The sequence below is a fragment of the Drosophila nasuta genome, chromosome 3, assembly GCF_023558535.2.
Source record: "Drosophila nasuta strain 15112-1781.00 chromosome 3, ASM2355853v1, whole genome shotgun sequence".
Classification (NCBI taxonomy): domain Eukaryota; kingdom Metazoa; phylum Arthropoda; class Insecta; order Diptera; family Drosophilidae; genus Drosophila; species Drosophila nasuta.
In genome coordinates this window covers 45,611,305-45,631,532 of record NC_083457.1, presented here as the reverse complement: position 1 = coordinate 45,631,532, position 20,228 = coordinate 45,611,305, and the positions used below count along the sequence as shown (strand labels likewise).

Genomic DNA, 20,228 nt, shown 5'->3' with positions numbered 1-20,228 from the left:
TGTATGTGTGTGTGTGTGTACGTGCCAAGTTTTTGCATTAGCAGTGGCTCATAAATAATGCAGAGGGTTGCCAGAGTGCTTCATTGTGTAGGAGGAAGGGAGGGGAGGCGGGTGATTTTGCTTAATGTGCAGGTGGCCAATGGTCAAAACCGAAAAAACAAAGATTGAACGTGCGACAACAACAAGTCAACGCTTTTTTATGACCCAGACAACAACAACAACACCAGATGATTGTCATGGGACTTTTGCGAAGTTGCCCAACACTGTCGCACACCCACACACACTAACACTAACACCAACACTAAGACGACTGAGACTGAGGCACGTTTAACATACACAAAGTAAAAGTGAAAAGCAACATCAAAATTAATAAGTAGAAAGGATGCTGAGTGCTCGCTGCTCTCTGCTCGCAGAGCCGTCGACAGCGATAAAGTTGCCCAAAAGCAAGTGCAAGCGACAGACAGAGAAAGCAGGAACAGGAGCAGCAGCAGAGCCATCGACAGCGACACACAGAGAGAGAGTGAGAGCGAGAGAGAGCGCAGGCGTGCTTTCAATATTTGACGAAGGCATCGTCAAGTTGACAAACGTATCTGAATGCTGTGTGATGCAGCATCAATAATAATGCGATTGTCACGCTGCATTCACTTAGCCAAAAATTCAAAAATAGTAATAATAAAAGTCATATTTCAATAAACACATACATACATATTTCAGCATGCGGCACAAAGAATATTAGGGCAGGGAAGAGCGGAAGCAATGGCAAAGTGCAATCTGCAGCTGCAGCTGGGGAGCGGCCGCAAAGTGAGAACAACAACAAAGCTTTAAAAGGATGCGCCAGCCTGAACTGACGTCATAGCTTCTTCGCACGCCCCACGCACAAAGTCAACGCCGACGACAACGTCAACGCCAACGCCGCTGCTCTCGTTATCTCTTTAAGCAACGTCATTAGAAACTGCAGCTCTTGGTTGCAGCGGCAGCAAAAAGGCGCGCCTGAGCACAAAAAAACAAAAAGGGAAAAGAAAAATCAAACAAAAGTCAACGCTGGACCTTCTTGTAAAATGTCAAAGCTCTGTTCGGAATTTGTTGCAATAATTGGCAATGTGTGTCGCTTTTGTTGTTGCGTAAGGTTTTTTAGGGCAACTGGAGGGTGTGGTTCACCGGGGAGCCAATGTAATATACAATGTCCCACACACACACGCACATACACATGTGTTAGACACAGATTGACACAGTTTTCGGGCTGTTTTGGGCATCTGCGCCGCTGCGCAAAGCTTTAACGCGAACTTTTCTCTGTTGTCGCTGCTGCGTTTTTATGAATGAACACACGGGAGCAACAACAACAACAAGCACAACAAGAAAATAACGGATATGAAATGAGCTTTTGAAAGCAATACAATAGTCCAACGATTTATTGTTCACTGCCTTGCACCCATAAATAACTTTATAAATTTACCTGATTTTCTCTTATTTTCAATATATTTTTTTCACTTATTTTGCAATTTCTTTCGTTTAGCGTAAAACTTTTTCACATTTCGCGCGCGTTTGTTTATTTGATACCTTTGCTGCAGAGTGACCGTTCACGTATATTTTCATCCCGAACAGATATACTAAAAATACTGCATGAGTTGATTAGTATATTGCCAAAATACGTTATTTGAAACTAATAGTTTTCCTTTTTAAGAACAACAATTTTGTTCTCAAAATTGTCATATCCTTCTCTCATTCAGCATCAATATGTAAAACAGAATTTACCATAAAATACGCCAACTTATCGATATCTATCGATAACAGCGACCAGTGTTTTTTATTTCTGTGCGCGCGCTACCAACACTGAACCAAGCGAAAATGCGCAAAACAACAGCTACTTGTGGCATGCAGTGTCCAAGAGGCGCATTTATTCGAATTTACAAACTAAAATTGTGAAATTATAACAAACTATGTTCACTGCCAAAGCCATAGACAAAGAAATGCATGGCCTACAAAATGCGCAAGCAGGCCCCGAAGCCAAAGGTAAGAAATAAAATAGTTAAAATTTCTTCGCTTGTTACGACTCACACAATTTCAATACACAGAATATAATTTGTTGCGAGCGGACGAAGAATATCGCAATGGCAATATGGAGCACTCGATTTACTACCAAGTGCGCGCACTGTTTCAAAACAGCGACGCACGTCTGATAACCGAGGCGCAGCAGCTGGAAAATTGGTCGCCAACAGTTGAGGAAATTCTTGCCGCCGCCAGCGCCAAAGAAAAAGAAGACTACAAATCGTGAGTTGCAAAGAGGGAAAACAATCAAGCAAACTCAATTAAACTAATTTTCCTGCGCAGCAATGCTTTCTTCAGAAACATTCTCAAATATAATCAAAAGTACGAGCTGGAGCACAAAAAAAGCAAACCGAAAACCAAAGAACCATCTTTGGATAAATTGGATTTTCTCGAGGAGATTCAAGAGCCCGTTGCGGGCTTTGCCAGCATTGCGTCTGTTTGCCGCCAGTTGCCGCAGGAATGGTGCGTGCTGCAGCTGTGCAAGAGCTTCAACCCAGCCACCACCTGCTCCACATACTACGAGATTGCAGGCTCGAAAGGCGACATCTATCTGAGCTTATTGCAGCACTGTCGCAGCCCTGAACTCGGTCCAATTTGTCTGCGCTTTGATAATGCTGCATTGGTGGACATCTTCAAGCGTTATGGCACTTTAGTGGAACGCTTTAAGCGTGTGGTAACAGTTGATCCGACTGCTGTGAAGACGTCACAGCAAAAGTCCAAATACTGGAATGAATTGAATGCCTATAGCGATGCTCTGCAGGTCCGTCTAACGGGTGTTCCCTTTCTCTTTATGCTTGTTAAACTATTTTTGCCTTCTGCAGGAACTCATCGATGATTTGAAGGACGTCTTTGCTCCCTATAATTTTTTATTTCTGGGAAAACGCTATCATTGCGCCTCTCTGAAGCAGAACATGGAACAGGCTTGGGCCAGCGTAGATGAGCTGTGTGCCAAGCTCAACTGGAGCAATCAGCAGCGTATATTGCTCTCTCAAGCGGTGCTACATGCGAATCGCTTTGACAACGCCGAGCAGAAGGCGCTGAGCCTGGAACTGGCCAATTATAAAACGACTGAAGCACAACAAGCGCTGCAGCTGCTCAAGCTGTGGAGCAGTAACTGGTCAACACTGCAGCAAGAACAGTCGTTGGCTGAGAAGCGTTTTCCATTGCTACTCGTGGTGGATGAGGCAAGATTTGATTGTCTGTTATTGTGTATTATAAACTAAACGCTTGTACTTACAGCGTCTGGATCACATGCATTGGGAGCAGCTGATGCCGCTGCAGGAGTGCACGCGCCTCAAGTCGCTGCACAGCTTGTGGCGCCTCTACAAGTGTCATAAAGCGCAGGTGCAACATGGCTACTACACGGTGAGAATCGAGCGACACGGGATGAGCATCATAAATCCCGAGTCGGATTTGGTTAAATCGGGGCGACGAATGCGCAGTTTTCTGGAATATTGGCTGCCACATTGGCAGCACATGTTCGAGACGAAACCCACCGAGCAGCTGCTCACGGATCAGGCTTTCAAAGCGGACTGTTTTGTGTAAGTGAAGCACTTCCAACTTGGAATCTCGCTAAGGAATTTCTATTGTTTATTCTTTTTTAGTTATGCTGGTCATGGCTCCAGTTTGCAATATGTTTCGAGTCGCGTCATTTATCGCAATCGCATCAAAGGCGTCGTCTTTCTTTTTGGCTGTGATTCGACGCGTGTGATGAGCTCGGGTCTCTATAGTCCGCTTTATGGTGCTCACGATTATTATCATGGCGCCCTTTGTCCCACTGTTGTGGGCACTTTGATGCCCGCGCTCGATGGTAACATGGACAACATTGCCACCAATCTGCTCAGTCGCTGGATTGCACCGGCCAATGGGAAAGTGACGCCCTGGACACAGATTGATCGCGTATCTTGGGTCTCTCAGGGCACTATAAAAGGTAGCAGCACTTCTTTATAAACTAATTCCATAACTAATTCAAGTTCTTTTACAGCTTTAAAGGGCGTCACGCAGACCGTTGATCAAGTCACGGACTATCAAGTGGGCAGCCTTTGCTCAATTCTCGCCGGGATACAGCAGGGCAAGGTGGAGCCCAAGGTTTACAACTATTGCGTCTATGTATCACGTGGTTTACCCGCTTGGAATCTTGCTGTGGAGCACCTACCATTCTCAAATACTTAGGCTACTCATTCACAACTCGGTAGGAAATTTATTCAATTGGTTGTGAAGAGTTTTTAATTAAGTAAAGTAATGTGAAATCAAAGTGAGAAGTCTGTTAGTTCTTACTACTTTTAGTTATTGAATTTAATTCAAGTAGTTTCACATGTTATTAAAATTTGTATTATGAATTTCAATTGTAGACTTAGAATTCATAGTTGATAAGTAGCGATATAAAGAGAGAAAACGGTCTGCAAAATTTTCACATTGTAAGTCCTAAAATAAGACTGTCAAAGAAGACCAAAATAAAGTGTTAAATTTAAAATTGTCTTTAAATTCACGAGCTAAGAATATTAATCATAAGACAGTATTTTCTTGATGGAAGAAAATCTAGATAAAACTGGAAATACGTAATATTGCTTCCCTTAGGCGAAATAATAACTTTAATCTTTTCTATATAACCAGAAAACTAAATAATTGATTCATTATTTTCTATTCTTCTCTATATTAAAATTTGTATGTAACTATTTACAACATTTTCTATAATTTCATTTGGTTGCATTTAAAAAGTGCTTAAAATGTTTGAAGATTAAATATGTACAACATTTAGAATCACTTAAAAAAATATGATAACCATTTCAAATGACAATTAGATGTATAGGATTAGCAAAAATGTGCTCTTAACTTACCTTAGTTGGGTGCAAAAGTTGTGTGTAGAATTAATTAGTTGAAGTTTCGTTTTAGTTTAAGTTGTTGTGTCGTTGGCACTTGGTTTTTGTTTTTAATTTTTGTTGTTCTTGTTTAATTTGTAGTTTTTAGTTTTACTTAGACATGATGTTTGAATTAAATCTTTGTACAAATTGTGTTTAGTTAAGATTATTGGAACATTAACCGTTTTAGTATTGCATTGTTTAACATTGAAAATTTGCCATTTGCTGTCATTTGAAACACATGCCAGAATCAATTGGAGTAATTATTAATTATCCTGTGCAGGATACCAAAAATTAGTTAAATTTATTTGTGATTATTATTTTCGTGTGATTGCAAGAAAGTCTTAAATTTAAAACAAAGTTAGGTGAACTGTGAAAGGTGAGGTGCAAAGACAGTTAGACAGATTTATTATTTAGTACGGGAATACGAATATAATAACAATTAGATTGTAAAGTGAACAAATTGCCAAACTGCTTTATTATTTAGTTCTATAACTTTAGCGTGCCGTAGACTAAACACTTAAAAATATATATTTTTAAGGGACTTTTTATTTATTTATATACTTTTCTATTTCCTTCTATTTCATTCCTAGCTAAATATGTGTTTCAACCTTTTAAAAATATATTTTTTAAATTTTTGGATATATTATATTAATTTAAACTCCTTTCGACTTCATTTCTAAATATTTTTAAAAAAGATTTATATGTTTACATAATTTTTGATTTCTATTGGCTTTATTTCTAACAAAATATATATTTTAATCGTTTAAACTAACATTTTTCAAATACTTTTCTAATCCTTTCTCTTTGATATCTAGCAAATTTATTCCTACTAATATAATATTTTTATATTTTAGCTATAACCATTTTTATATACTTTTAATGCTTTTTTTTAAATACATATGTTCAACATTAATAATAATATTTATAAAATACTTTATTAACTTGTGAACCTTGCCATATCTTTTGATTTTTACTTCTATTCTTACTTTCTTCTTTATTACTTTTAATTAATATTTTTATTGATATTCTTTTCATGATCGCCGAATTTTAATAATATAACATTTTAATTATATATCTACTTTTATATTTATTTTAGTTCTCACATAACATAATATGTATTTTGACCCTTAAATGATATTTTACAGGGACTATTTCTTTTTTTTTGTATTTTGATCGTACATATTCATTTTTAAAAATCCAATTTATTTAATAGATTTGCAAAACTTGATTGCTAAAAATTTATTTACCAACCCAATAATTTTATGATCTACCTATCTGATTTTCTTTACACATATTTAATTCTCGACTGACATCACTTAAATAGTTTTAGCAAAGATATATCTAGTGCAATTTGTATTCGAATGAAAAATAGTTACGAAACCCAAAAAAAAAAACAAAGCGCAACTTAGGCAAAGTAATTATTTGTCGATTTTTTTTGTTCGCCCCATTTCAATGACAGCTATAAGAAATAGGCGTCTTAAGGCTGAAGATATATGTGTGACATTTAAAGAGGCATCAGCATAACTTCTAAGCTGACAAACTGACAATCCGATGAGGCAAGGTCGAGTGTTTGAGAGAGGAGCGAATGTGAAGCGTGCTCCTTGAATGACACTAATAATTATCTATCAATTTGGCTGGGATATGTGAGTGTGTGTGTGTGTGAGTGTGTGTGCATCCCAGTTGCCATTTATTATCCAATGGCTAAGCTCAAGCCACGAGAGCTCTCTAAGCCAGAGTGCTGCGCCCATTTTGGGGGCCAGCGAAGAAGTTGGCCAAACAGCAGCACACGCCCTTCTATTTATTTACTTAACTTTTACTCGCATCGTCGTCGTCGTCGTCGTCGTCGTTGTCGTTGTCGCTGCTCGTTTTTCTAATGCTCAAAAAAGGTGTAGGGAGAGAAGAGAAGAAGAAGACGAAACAGCAAACAGCAGCAGAAGAAGAACGGGGTTGGGCCAAGGAAAGAGTTTGGCCCTCAACCTCAACCCTCAATCCACTTGACCTACTAACTGTCTGTCGCATTATGACACACATTTCATTAATTAGGCGCTGGCAGCGACTGAGCGACGGAGCGACAGCGAAAAATCTCGCAACGACCTTCGACGCAACCAATGCGGCGTATGCGTAATATTAGCGATTGCTCATCGAATTAGTGTCACTAAATTTGCATGTGCGTTTTAAATGCGACACGCCCGTCGTGCCTCTATTTCTGTGGCATATATATTTAAAAGGATCACTGCGTTACTGCGTTGTCCTGCGTCGTCGTTCGTCCTTCGTCCTTCGATGTGTTAATGTCTCAATGCCGTGCCCGTGTAGCGTTTGCCAGTGTATAAATCATTTTAGTAGTAAACTGAGGTGCATGCCACGCCCCCGCAACACGACCTCACACACACACACACACACACTAACACACATGTGAAGCTCGCCTCGCCTCGCCTCCTGCTGGAGCTTGTAACATGACAGGCGACAGCTTCAGAAACAGGATATTACATAACAGGCGCTGCCTTAACAGCGACCGACATGTAAATGCAAACTGTACGTAACTGTGAGAGAGTGTTTGGGTGTGTGAGTGTGTGTGTGCTGGTGTGTGTGTGTGTTTGTTGTTGTGCTGTGATTGTTGTGCTGATTGCTTTTGTTGTTGTCCTTTTCGAATTGCAATTAAATTTCTAGCTGCCTTCCTTTTTTTTTATTACGCGTATTTTTCGGGCCATTTCCCAGCTGCGTCGCAAACATACATTGACACACTCTCACACACACACACACACACGCACACTGTGACAGTTCACTTACTTCATTTGCTTATTGCAAGAATGTTGAAAAATGTCGTATAAAAAAACTTAAAAAACATTTTTTGCAACCTTGAATAAATTTGCGCATTTTGTTTGATTATTTTGATTAACTTTTATTTATTTGTAATATATGCTTAAAAAATGATTATTTTTTTTGCTTATTGTTGCTGTTGTTTTTCTTGTTATTTATTTATTTTTAATTTCATATGCAAAAAATTTGTTACAAATGTTTTTTTCCTTTCTTTTGTTTTTGTTTTTGTTGCTGAAACGCTTTGTTAACTTTGGTTAAAATTCTTGTTGTTGTCGAAGTTATTTATTATTGTTTATTTGTTTATTGATGTAAATTATTTGATTTCTCTTATTGTTGTTGTTTTTAACTTTAGTTGCTGATGCTTTGTCGCTTGCTTTTTTTTGTGTTTTTATGTTTTTAGTTTGGATTATTTAAATCCATCCGCCGCGTTGCACACACAACAATTCTCTGGCAGAGATAAACTGAGACTGAGTCCGAGAGTCTCGACTCTCGAGACTTTTTTGGCTTGCTGTGTGCTGTCTGTGTGTGTGTGGCGTTGCGTCCTCGCGGCAAAGGCAGTTGCATCCTTCTGGATGTGTGCTCAGCCACATCCTGGCCAAGGTATTCGTGGCCACGCGCCAAAAAGAGAAGCGAACAATGTTGCAAAAAGCTGCTGCTGCTGCGCTCATTGTTGTTGCCAGCAGCAGCAGCAGCAGCAGCAGCAGCACAAAAATTCCAATTTCAACCGCGACAAAAACAAAAACAAAAAAATGGGAGGTAAGAGGGCAAAGGACACACAGCCGAAAGGGATATTCGCCCTCGCCCAGAGAGTCGTGTGGCGAGTCACGACGAGTCGAGTCGAGTCGAGTTGAGTGAGAGAAAGAGCGCAACTTTCACCTCTCGTGTGCGTGTCCTCGCACAATATCCTTATTGTTGTTGCTCCTACTGCTGCTGCTGCTGCTGCTGCTGTTATTTCACTTTCCATGCCATGCCATGTGGCAAGGGCCTCATCGTGGGGCACCACGAGGACCACAACGCCAAAGGGGCCCGACGCGCTTTCGCATGTGCTACAATGATTCTGCGTTTTCATGGTGATTTCGCTGCTGCTCGTTGTTGTTGGCAGCCCCAAAAAAAGCTTCGCGTTTTGTTATTGTGTCCACGCTCAGCACGTGACTCGGCCAGAGCTTTCTTATCACAGTTATCCTCTGCGGGAGATGGGAGAGGAGGGATGTGTGTTTTTGTCCGCCTAACTCTCTGTGTGCTTATTACTACCGTTTGTGTGCCGAGATTTAACGCTCTCAGGGCAAAGCTTTGCACGGTGGAAAATCCAGAATATTTCAGGTAAATTTATATGCTATGCTAAACATAATTTACATAAATGTTAAAAATTATTTACATCTATGGAAATTCACTTTCCAAACAAAATTACACAGGGAAAACCAAAGCTAGATTGAAAAATCTTGATTTTATAATTTTTCGATTTAGATTTTTAAGTAGAAAAAATGTTAAATCAAGATTTTTGTGCTAAATTTGCATTCCAAGATTGACAACACCTTATTTTAGGATTAAAATCTTGATTCAAAAAAATTTTGTTATAGTTTAAAAAGAAGATTGCAAATCTTGATTTAAGAATAAACCCTCTTGGTTGAATTTTGACATCAAACAATCTTGATCCATGTTTTTATTCTTGATTTTAGTACGTTTTTTTTTTATTTTTGTTTTCAGCGTATTATACGAATTTTTTAAAGAAGTAAACAAATACTTTTATGCACCATAAAGATATTTGATTGGTTAATATTGATAATATTTTGTACAGACTTGTTATGCAAAGCATAATTTAAATAGATTTTTATAATTTTTATCAAAAAAAAAGATATCATATTCAGCATATTATAAAAATTTTTGTTTTTTTTAAGAGTGTATCTTAATAGCCAACCAAAAAATGGGTACACCATAAAAGAAATAGATTATTTTGGACAGAATTCTATAAATTTTCAAATTTAAAGCATTATATTTTGAAAATAAATAAGTATCATCAAAGAAGACAATATTCAAATTTTGTATAAGACATATTTCACACAAAGATTTTCAAAAAAGGTGCACTAAAGAAAAATTGCTCGGAGTATTTTAAGCAGTGTTTCCCATAAGGATTTTTGCATGAGAACAATGGATAATTTGATGAAATGGGTCTCAAAATTGATTATGTTCATCAAAGATCAATTTTTCTAGGGATGTATTCACAAAGCGAATCAATTTTCTTGGGGTTGATGTCACGAAAACAATCAATATTGAATTTAAGCCACAGAAACAATAACGATTTCTTATTATTCTGTCAAAATATGTAGTTTAAAGCTATCCAAGGGATAAAATATTTTTGTAAGGGGTGCATAAAATTTCTATTTTAGATTTTGAGTTGTTTAATTTATTAAAAAAAGCAAGAAAGTCTTAGCATACATAATTATATTTCAATTTTCCCAAAAAATGAGATTTTAAGTACAAAATTGTTTATAGCAGACCTTCTGTAAAGTCCAAAAATAAGAAACTCGAGATAATTATCTATAGTTAAACAAGAAGAATTTAATTTTGTAATTAATTTTTTCTGGTAAATTTTAAATGATTACTAGACGTAAATATAAAAACGGTATCAGAAAATATTCAATAAAGAATTCTAAAGCAGAATAAATAAAGAAAATCAAACTTTCCAAACAATAATATTCTAGCAGAAAATTCTTTACCCTGTGTTTTTAAATCTTTTCAACTCTAAAGTAGTTCAATTATTGTTAAATAAAGATGGAATCCAAAAATTCCCATTCTGCTCAAAGAATTAAACTCAATGAACTTAAGTTTTTGCTATTCATTAAATGGCCTTTAGTTTATTCTTTATTTGCATTGTACACAAAATACTTAAGAGCTAGAGCTTAAAGAACTAAGTACTACAACTCGCGGATGCCTTTCCAACTATATTATTTTGTACTTCGTGATTGTGGCATCCAGAGCTATATCTAATATCTAGAGTTTCGCATACGAAAATGACTGCACTTAGAGGTAGTTTGTTATTTATGTTTTTTTTTGTTTTGTTGTACGTTTCTCTTTGATTTCAATGCGTTTTTTTGTACAAGTTTTGAACTTCGTATATTGCCCGATAGCTAGTTTAAGCTTTTTCTTTCTGGGGCTAGGGAGTTGTGGACACAGTTAAAGCTTCCACGGCTTCCTCTATGCTGGTGATGCTTTTGCTCCTGCTCCTTTCGGTTTGTGTCTGTAAAAAAAGTTCAGGACACCGAAAGCTTAGTTGTCTATTCAGCATTGTCTTTTGTATCCTTCGTTACTCACCACAGTTGCGTTGCGATGCGGGCAGTCGGCGTGCAAATGGTCCTCGCTGCGACAGCGATGGCAGCGCTTTGGCTGAGGTCCTTGCGCGCACTCCGAGGCAATGTGATTGGCGAATTCGCCGCAGTTGTAGCACCGCATGCGGCGAGTTTTGCGATTGCTGCGGCGAAAATAAGATGTGAATAAGTTAGATTATGGATTATAAGGAGAATACTACTCAATTTTCTATGCCGAAAAAAACCAAAGTTGGTATAGATATATTATCATACTACACAATTCTATTCTGACCTATAATTCTAATATTTTTATAAATATCTAGACCAAAACTATGAAAACCCATTTCACTCTATAAAAAAGTATTTAATAATTATAAATGTATATTTATGATTGATATTTTAATATTTATTTACTTAGCATACTATAATTTTTTTTAAACCAATAAAGTGCCAAGTCTGCGCTCCATAAAACTAAATAAGTTCCTAATAAAAATATATAATAATTATGAACTTCTTATAAAAAAAAAATGTATGTAGTGCTTATACATAACAATACGGCATCACAACTTTACGCCTCAGAACTCGACATTTTATATTATTATTTGTAATTATTATTATTTGTAAATTAAATTGTACGTCATTCTAATTAATAATTCTACCACACAAGGTATAAGGCCGAGGCATATTAATTCTCATAATTTTATAGTCATTTTAGTTTGAAAGATAGTTCAACCATTTATACTATACTATGTAGCTTTTATACCGAAATTATATATTATTAATATTTTCAAAGTTATTTCTATGAATAGAGTTTTATAATTATGAACAAACGATATCATTTTATGCACACAAAAATTGCCTTACTTTCATATTTCCTTTCATTTTGGGAGCGGTAAGAGGTGTGGAAGAAATTGAAAACACTTTAAATTTGCGTGTAACATAAAGAAGTTTAAACTTTAGATCTTAAAACTATAACTCTATTAGTGTGTAAGATGTGGATAGTAATAATGATGTACATTATTTAATAATATAACAATAAAAGTCTTTATAATGTTAATGATACCTTTTCCTATGTATAACATACACTAAGTTATATTTCACTAAGTTATATTTAGACTTTCAATATTTTGCTTCACAAATGTATTTATTACTGATAGATTATAAATAATAAAATACAGAAATAAATAAACTTATAATCTATCTATTTATTATTAGTCACTTAGAATTTTAAGGTAGTGAAATACACTTACATGCGTGGCCTGTAGGTGCTGCCATGGCAATTCTCGCCCTGTCTTCCCGAGACGCGAGTCGCCTCCAAACCGCGCGCAGTTCGCTGACACTCGAACTCGACTTCCTCCTGTTCGCCCAGCGAGCGAAAGCCAGCCATTTGTATAACACTCTGTTAAGAGAGGGAATAAAGTATATTAAATTGTGATAGGCAAAGTGAGGAAGTGTTGTAAGTTCACCTGATGCACAAAGACTTCTTGGCCGCCGTCGTTGGGCGTGAGAAAACCCCAGCCTTTGGCCACATTGAACCATTTGCATTTGCCCAGACGCACACATCCGCATTCTTCGCCAGGACTCGCTGTAATTATAAGACACAGATTGAATTTAGAGAATCGTATGCAGGACAGTGTAGGGAAGTTCGGGTTCAATTAAGAATATCCTGCGCGCAGACAGGCTGCAGTTTCGTATGAGTTTTTGTTATTCAAATGAGGCAGCAGCTGAACAACTCGAAAATAGAGGCAGCGTGTCCTTGTCCCATTTGCCGCAAGGCAACAAATAAAATATAGAAAAAACTCTATCACAATCTCAAACAGGTTTTTATTAGAAATGCTTGAGGAGAGAGCTGGAGCGGAATAAGGCGATTGAAGTGAATACCATCCGAAATTGGAGTTGTTGTTGTTTGCTGTTGTTCTGCTGCTTCTTCCACATTTTATTTTTGGGTATTCATTTCTTTATCTATGGCATGCGTGAGTTTCATCTACAAATAGTCTCACACTCACACACACAAGCACGCATACGTAAACATTCCCATTAATTTGTTGTGCTCATTCATAACTTCGTTTTTCCACAGCGAGTTGTGCGTTCCATTTTCAGTTCATGCTTATCTTTAGCTGTCGTTTGCTTAGGAGTATCTCAAAGATACAACACAGATACTCTGGCCACTCACTCACTCACTCATCGAGCTGATAGCTCTTATCTGAAAATACATACGTGCACTTCTTGAGGGTGGAAAACTTATCACAACTTATTTTTCTTATTGAAACATTTGTTGCTCATGGCTGGGAAAGTGAAATTTTTCAAAGTATTCGTAAATGATAATGAAAATACTTCAAATACTTTTGAAGAAGTTACAATGAACTGACATCTGGAATTACTAAAATGTTCGAAATGCACTTTTGTATCTTCGGTAATTGGAGCATCTCTTTAGCTATTTAAATTTGTCAAGTCAAACCTAGAAATCTAATTTAGTATTTGTGAAAAATCTGTTTCCAATTGTCTCCGTCAGCTGTCTATGAAATCTCTAAATAGATTTCGATGGGATTTCTTTTCTCAAATAAGATCAGCCAATAAGCAACCTTTGATCTTTCTGAAGATAAACTGAGGTTTCAGTTACAGAGCTCAAGTTTTCATTTAGGTTTCTTTCCGAGCAGTACTTAGTAGTATAGTATCACTTAGTATTTTTTCAGTATTTTAATTATGTAAAAATTTTTTTTCGAAGCAGTTTCAATTAGTATTTATAAAATGTAATCTGTATCTTTATAGTTTATTCGAAGTAGTTGCAATAAGTATTTTTTCAGTATTTTCTTTAGATTTCTTCCAAAGCAGTTTCAATAAGTATTTTCAAAATGTAAAGTATATCTATAGAGTAATTTGAAAGCACTTTTGATTAGTATTTTCGAATTGTTAACTATTTTTGTAGAGTTCTCTCAAAACAATTTAATTCCAATTTTTCCAGTATTTGCAAATCGTAAAATATTTGTTTAGCATTTTTTCAGTTTTTTCAAATTCTAAAATATTTTGTTAGAAACAGTTTTAATTAGTATTTTTTTAGTGTTTGAAAATATTTTCTTTAGTTTTCATTCTAAGTAGTTTTAATTAGTGTATTCAAGTTGTCAAGTATTCCTTTAGCTTTTATTCTCAGCACTTTCAATTAGTATTTTCTAGACCTTTAGCAACGATTTGTGAAGATTCTCTTCAAACAAAATTTAAATTCAGTTTTCCATTAGATGTTATTCTAAGAATCTTTAATTACTATTTTTATTGTACAGCATTTCTTTAGCTTCTCTTCCAAATTTCAATTAATATTTTCTTTGACAACTCGTCCGCAACTGCTTGTTGTAAAGTATCTCAATTAGTTGATCGGCATGTAAATGTAGATGAAGATCTTTCGTCTGCATTTTGGATCTCAAATTCAACCACCGCATGGCTGAGTGCGCTGGGAAACTTGTCTATTAACATGATTAGCGCTTAATTGTTGATGAAAAATCGTTCAAGTATAAAACTTAGAAAAGAAGCGCCAAAAAAAATTCGAAACGAGTTTTGTAACGAGTGGTAAAAATATTGTAAGAAAATTATGGAAAAAATCGTTGAAGCAGAAATTGGTCAAGCTGTAAAAGTAATTCTATGCTAAGCTGAAACTTTTTTGGCTGGACAAGGGCGAGAGGGCGGTTTATAATAATGCAGTATGCAACTGCTGACCATGAGGGATGCAGCAGGGGATGCTTCAGGACGACGGGGGGGGAGTGATAGTGTTTGCGATTTGCGATTTGAAAGCACGCTTCGAGGGTTGATCGAGGGTTGAGCCCAAAAAAAAAAGAAGTATATAGAGAATTTGCCAATAAAAATGTGTCGAATGGCAAAAGCAAAACACAAAATGCGGACAAGAAAAAACGAACTGCGCAGTACATAAAAAAGAGCAAAACAAAAAAACAGAGAATGAGAGCAGCGATCGCTGTGGCCAATCAGCGACGAGTTTGATAAGATATTTTTACGTCGACTTTTTGTTTTTCTGTGCTGGCGACATAAACAAAAGTGAAACTTGTTTTTGCTCTTTCTGTTTTGGATACGCTATTTGGATACCGTTTAGGAGAGGGGGAAGTCCATAGAGGGGGATGTAAACTTTTACCTGGCGCTGAAGAATTGCTGATTAAGTCCACTTGAGTATGCTCCATATTTCGTTTGAATTTTTATTGATTGTTGCGCTTTAATTGAATTTGTTTTGCTTCGTTTCACGTTGACTGCATTTTACACTGAACTGCAGATAGTTTTCTTCTAAACACACACACACACACAGTTGCACTCTCTACTCGCTGTTGCAGTTGCAGATACACACACGAAAAAACACAAAGTGGAATTCGAAAGACGAAATCGAAATTGAAATAGTTGGAAAAACGCTGCCGCTGCGCACGACGCACTTCGTCAAACTGAATTGTGTGTTGCGTTTTACTATTTCTAGGAAGGCCACACTTTCCGAGCACACACACACATGCACTCACACGGTCACATAGATACAGCTACATGCACACACACGCAAGCAGACAGGCCGAAAAATGTAGCTGTATCTTCAAAACAATATTCAAACAGCGACGCACAAGATGAGTGCCCGAAATGAGTGTTTGAATGTGTGAGTGTGAGTGTATGAATAAGTGTGTGAGTGAGCTATTCATGCGTGTGTGTGTATGTGTGTGGAAAAACATTTGAGTCGAGTCGTGCCGTGGTGAGCATGAAACGTAAGCAGCGTAAGTGTATCTCACAGATACTTTACGTTGCGATCGCATGCTAAAGCGAGAGCGCAGCGTTTAGCATATGAATGAGCGATAGAGAGAGAGAGAGAGAGAGAGAGAGAGAGCATTTATATGAGAGAACGCACAATTTCAGAGAGCGCGAGTTTTCGTTGCCCAAAAATATTTATCTGCGTTTCGAGATACAAATTCCAACTGTACGCACATGCGAGTTTTCGAATAGTATCTCCGGCTTAGCTCAGGATGATGCGCTGTTCTACTGCCGTATAACAGTATATGTAACTTTTATACATCTCATTTTATATACATAGTATATAGTGAAATTTGCTGCCCAATTCTGATAGGCTCAGGCTCAGTTGTTTTTTGGAGGGTTTAAAAAACGCACACAAAAATCTCTGATTGGCGGCCCTAAAAAAAATTGCATAAAAAAACTGCACAACAACCCGCACGGCACTCACACACACACACGCACTCTGCCACACACAAGGGCGGACTTGCCACCCCGAAACATGAGACTGTTGCAAGATTATGCACACAAATTGCTAATGTCGCGTGCCACATTTTTCGATGTTACCCTCGCTCATTGTTGCAACAGCAGTTGGCGAATTGCTGCTTTTGTTGTTGTTGCTGTTATTGTTGTTGTTGCCCAGGACATGGATGCAATTTATCATGCCACGTGCCACGGCTGTGTGGCATGCCAAATTGTCGACCAATGCCACAAAGTGTTCGATGACAGCACATCTGAGGCGGGGTTGAGCAATGAAGCGAGTCAAACTCTGGCGACTAATGTTGCGATTTGGTAAATGGACAAAACTTATGCGAAAAGTGCAGCTTGCAGCTTGAGAGTTTTCTAAAAATAATAGAAAAAATCGTAAAAGAAAACAGTTTCTCTATCATTTTTACGAGCATCAATAAAACTGTTTATTGCTAATGTGTTTCTTTTGGCAGATTTTCAAACAAAACTACTTTAATTAAATTAAACAATTAATGTAATAACTTTTGCGATGTAATTTTTTATCATAAGAAAATAAAAGATATTTCAACAAATTCATAAAAACTAATATACATTTTTACATTATTATAATATTAACACCTGTACTTATATAAGTCTAAGAAAAACAATGCAGACAAGTGTATATAAAATTATTATTTGAGGAAGGCTTACGTATCCGACTAATAACTTCAATTAACCCAGAAAGTTTCCAAAGCTTATTGTGACTGAACATTGTAAATAAAATAATTTAAAATTGTTTAATCAATTTTCGTTTCGAAACTAATTTAAATTAGATATAAATATGTATGTTAAACTGTTAAATAAATGCCGAAATTTAATTTTTCATATAAAAAGAAAAATGCAGCAAATTGGGACATTCAAAAAGATAAAGAAGTTATATTTCCACTCTAGTTTGGTCATCGAGAAGTCAAGTGTTATTGTCACCAAAGAGTCTATTATGAAAGCGAGACGTCCCATCAGATATTATATTACTACCGGTTTTACGTGTGTGAAGAATACAAAAGAAATAGAGTGAAAAGATAAATGGTTCTTACACAGTCACAACTGGATTGTTCAATTGTTGTTGTATAGATCCTATAGACAATAGTCTGAAATTTCTTATTCGAAAATAAAAGTGTTGATAAAAGAATCTTCAGTTTTGCTTCAGTTTTTCTTCAGTTTTTCTGGTATACTTTCTTTCTTTTCTATAAAAAATACTTATTAATGGGTTCACAGAGAAAAGAAATCTATATTGAAAAGTTGATTGCAAATTTTGATTTAAGAACTTTTTTTTACTATAGTAACGTTAATATTCTTAGCTAATGACAGTTCGAGGATTCGGAAAAGATTGTCTGTGTGCGCTTCAGAAGTCACTTATGATAATTAAACGAATTTGTAATTTGATTTTTTTCTGAGTTATTCTTTGGAATTATTATCAGCTTCTTCTTAACAGCTGCATATGCTAAATATATTTAAAAATTGTTAATATTTCTTGTATTTAATTAAAAACGAATAAATCTATGCCGAGAAAATCAAAATTCATTTGTGGATCGAAATACTTGACCAGTTCATTTTTTGCGCATTTAATAGGCATATGTTTGTTTAGTTGTTTTTTTGTGGAATCAGAGCACGAGTCCTTGCTGTGGCGGCTGCTGTGAGTGACGGAGGTCAGGCGAGGGTCAGTATGATTTTTATCTTTAATAAATGCAAACAACAACAGCAGCGAACTCGGCATTGACAACGTTGCAGCGATGCAGAGAATGAGAATGAGAATGAGAATTGAGAGAATAACCGTTGGCTCAAAGGGGCGCTGTAATCAATATTTTGCCGACAGCCAAGTCCTTTCGTTTCTCTATTGTGTGTGTGTGTGTGTGTGTGTGTGTGTGTGTGTGAGTCCAGACACAATAAGAGAAATGAAAATGGAAAGTGCCCATTAGGGATACGAAGCCGAAGCACTCACATGCGCATAATTGGAACAGGATTAACAAGGCAGAGCTCAGAGCACATGATGAATGCAATTGCCAGGACAGTGTCCGCAGGACAGCTGGAGGGAGGGAGAGAGGGACAAACGGACCATTGTCCATTGCAGGACCCGCTCTGCATTTCCGGCCCAAAGCAGACACGCGCTCAGACAAAGGATGCTGGAAAATAATCCGCTTTAAGTAGATGAAAACGTTGCCAAACAAAAATTCGACTTGCGCCGCGCTTCGACATTAAATGGGGCAAAATCAAAGCTGAAATCTATGCAAAAATTCATCGTAATCATAAAACTGCATGTTGCATGCAAAGTGGTTGCAACTTGGTTGTAACAACTGCAGTTCACCCCCCGCAGCATGCGTTTGACCCGCCCCAGCACCTCGAGTTTTCCTCTCCCTCTCTCTCTCTCTCTCATGCTTGTGATAATCTCCGCTGCTGCTGCTGTTGTCGGTGTCCTTTTTTTATGGCAGAACGCACACACAATTTGCATGTTCAGCAGGAGGCCTGATTATTGTTGTTGCGATTGAGCCACAATAACAGGCGAGCATTCAAGTATCCGACTTTCACTCGTGATTGACACGTGATTGATGTTTCCATTTGCCACTGACAGCGCTCAGGGCAAGGCACGGCACAACGGCAAAAAAGAAAACAAATACCCAAAAAGGAAACGGAAAATGGGGGCAAAACTGTGAGTACTTGTCCTGCAATTGCCATTAACATCTCTAGCTTGGTTCAAGGATGTGTCGCCTCTGAGCTGTCTTTGGCTTCAATTAGGGTCACTTGAAACAATGATGAACGAAACAATGAGTTATAAATACAAGAATTACTATTGAGCTGCAAAATGCTCGAATACTAATAATAAGATTAAGAATACACATCGACGTATGAAAAGGGAGATCTGGTTTAAAGTCTAGAGAGAAATCCTTTTCTTTAACCAGCCAATATTCAGTGTTAGTTTTACCCAATTACAGAATTATATTTGGTCTGAAAAATGCTGAAGGAATAATCATAGAGATGAAATGAGATATCTAAGAATTCCATTCTTAACATTAGTCTATTAATATTTTAGGTGCTTTGTCTAATTAAAAAGAAATTGTTGAAGTTGAAAAAGTTCTAATAATAAATAATTTCAAACAAAAATAAAACTACTGATCAATATATAAAGTGAGATTCGATTTCAAGGATGAGGATAAGGATTTCTGCTATTTCTGTTTTATTTTTCTGTTTTCTGATGATTTAATCCAATTAAAGAATAATTATTGAATATAATAATAAAAAAAATATATATGTAAATCCTTATATGAAAAGAAATTGGGTTTAAAGATTAGTAGTAGATTAGTCTTTTTGTTCAATGCTAATTTTACTCAGTTAGAGAATTATTATTGTTAGTCGAATGTTAATTATTAAACGATCTAATACTGAACTAAAAGTAAGAACAAATGAATATATACATTTGGTTAAAAGAAACGCTTACTTTTCCGACAATATTCAATAATCATTTTAACCAATTAAATAAATTTATACATTTTACTTTAAGAGCATAACAAAATATTAACAGACTATTCATGAATACATATCAAATATTTTGAAATTTAATATATGGTAAGTAACTTTTGAAGAATAAAGAATTGCTAAACCCAAAGAAGTAAATAGCTCTTTAAGAAATGTTTGCTCCTAAAAGTATGCTTTACATTTTTCAACTACAAATGGTGAACTTCAGACATCACATAAATTTACTTCCACTTCTTGTTGGTAAACGGTTTCTCAACATTTTATATAATTTAGCGCGTAGCTTTCTTCAACATTTTCCAAATAAAATAAAACTTGCCGCTTGTTAATTTTAGTATGAAATATTTTGTTTTTATTTATGTCATTTTGTTTCGTACTTGTTATTAATTGTGGTTTTTCATTTAGAGATATTTTTAGAGATATTTTATATAATTAATAGGAATTTAAGTTGCGTTCAAATAATGTTTAATAATTT

General features: G+C 36.3%; 2 protein-coding genes across 2 annotated transcripts; one reads left to right on the top strand and one right to left on the bottom strand.

The window, feature by feature from the left end:
• Positions 1-1,684: 1,684 nt before the first annotated feature.
• LOC132791952 (separin homolog sep-1) lies at positions 1,685-4,515 on the top strand. The gene is made up of 7 exons (XM_060801100.1): positions 1,685-2,010; positions 2,073-2,268; positions 2,329-2,806; positions 2,868-3,230; positions 3,286-3,587; positions 3,651-3,976; positions 4,031-4,515. The coding sequence occupies exons 1-7, from the start codon at positions 1,938-1,940 to the stop codon at positions 4,216-4,218; spliced, it is 1,926 nt and encodes a 641-aa protein (XP_060657083.1). The 5' UTR covers positions 1,685-1,937; the 3' UTR covers positions 4,219-4,515.
• Positions 4,516-10,848: 6,333 nt separating this feature from the next.
• Positions 10,849-15,420, bottom strand: LOC132793128 (protein lin-28 homolog). Its single transcript, XM_060802806.1, has 5 exons — positions 15,159-15,420; positions 12,493-12,611; positions 12,277-12,425; positions 11,034-11,190; positions 10,849-10,959 (listed from the first exon to the last, which is right to left on the bottom strand). Exons 1-5 carry the CDS (start codon positions 15,202-15,204, stop codon positions 10,876-10,878), a joined length of 555 nt encoding a protein of 184 aa, XP_060658789.1. The 5' UTR covers positions 15,205-15,420; the 3' UTR covers positions 10,849-10,875.
• Between the last annotated feature and the right edge of the window lie 4,808 nt (positions 15,421-20,228).

Coding starts and splice junctions, on each gene's coding strand:
- LOC132791952 (XM_060801100.1), top strand. CDS start 1,938: ATGTTCACTGCCAAAGCCATAGACAAAGAAATGCATGGCCTACAAAAT. Junction 2,807..2,867: donor CCTATAGCGATGCTCTGCAG/GTCCGTCTAACG, acceptor TGCCTTCTGCAG/GAACTCATCGATGATTTGAA. Junction 3,588..3,650: donor TTCAAAGCGGACTGTTTTGT/GTAAGTGAAGCA, acceptor ATTCTTTTTTAG/TTATGCTGGTCATGGCTCCA.
- LOC132793128 (XM_060802806.1), bottom strand. CDS start 15,204: ATGGAGCATACTCAAGTGGACTTAATCAGCAATTCTTCAGCGCCAG. Junction 11,191..12,276: donor AGCACCTACAGGCCACGCAT/GTAAGTGTATTT, acceptor TTTTCGCCGCAG/CAATCGCAAAACTCGCCGCA. Junction 10,960..11,033: donor CGCATCGCAACGCAACTGTG/GTGAGTAACGAA, acceptor CTTTTTTTACAG/ACACAAACCGAAAGGAGCAG.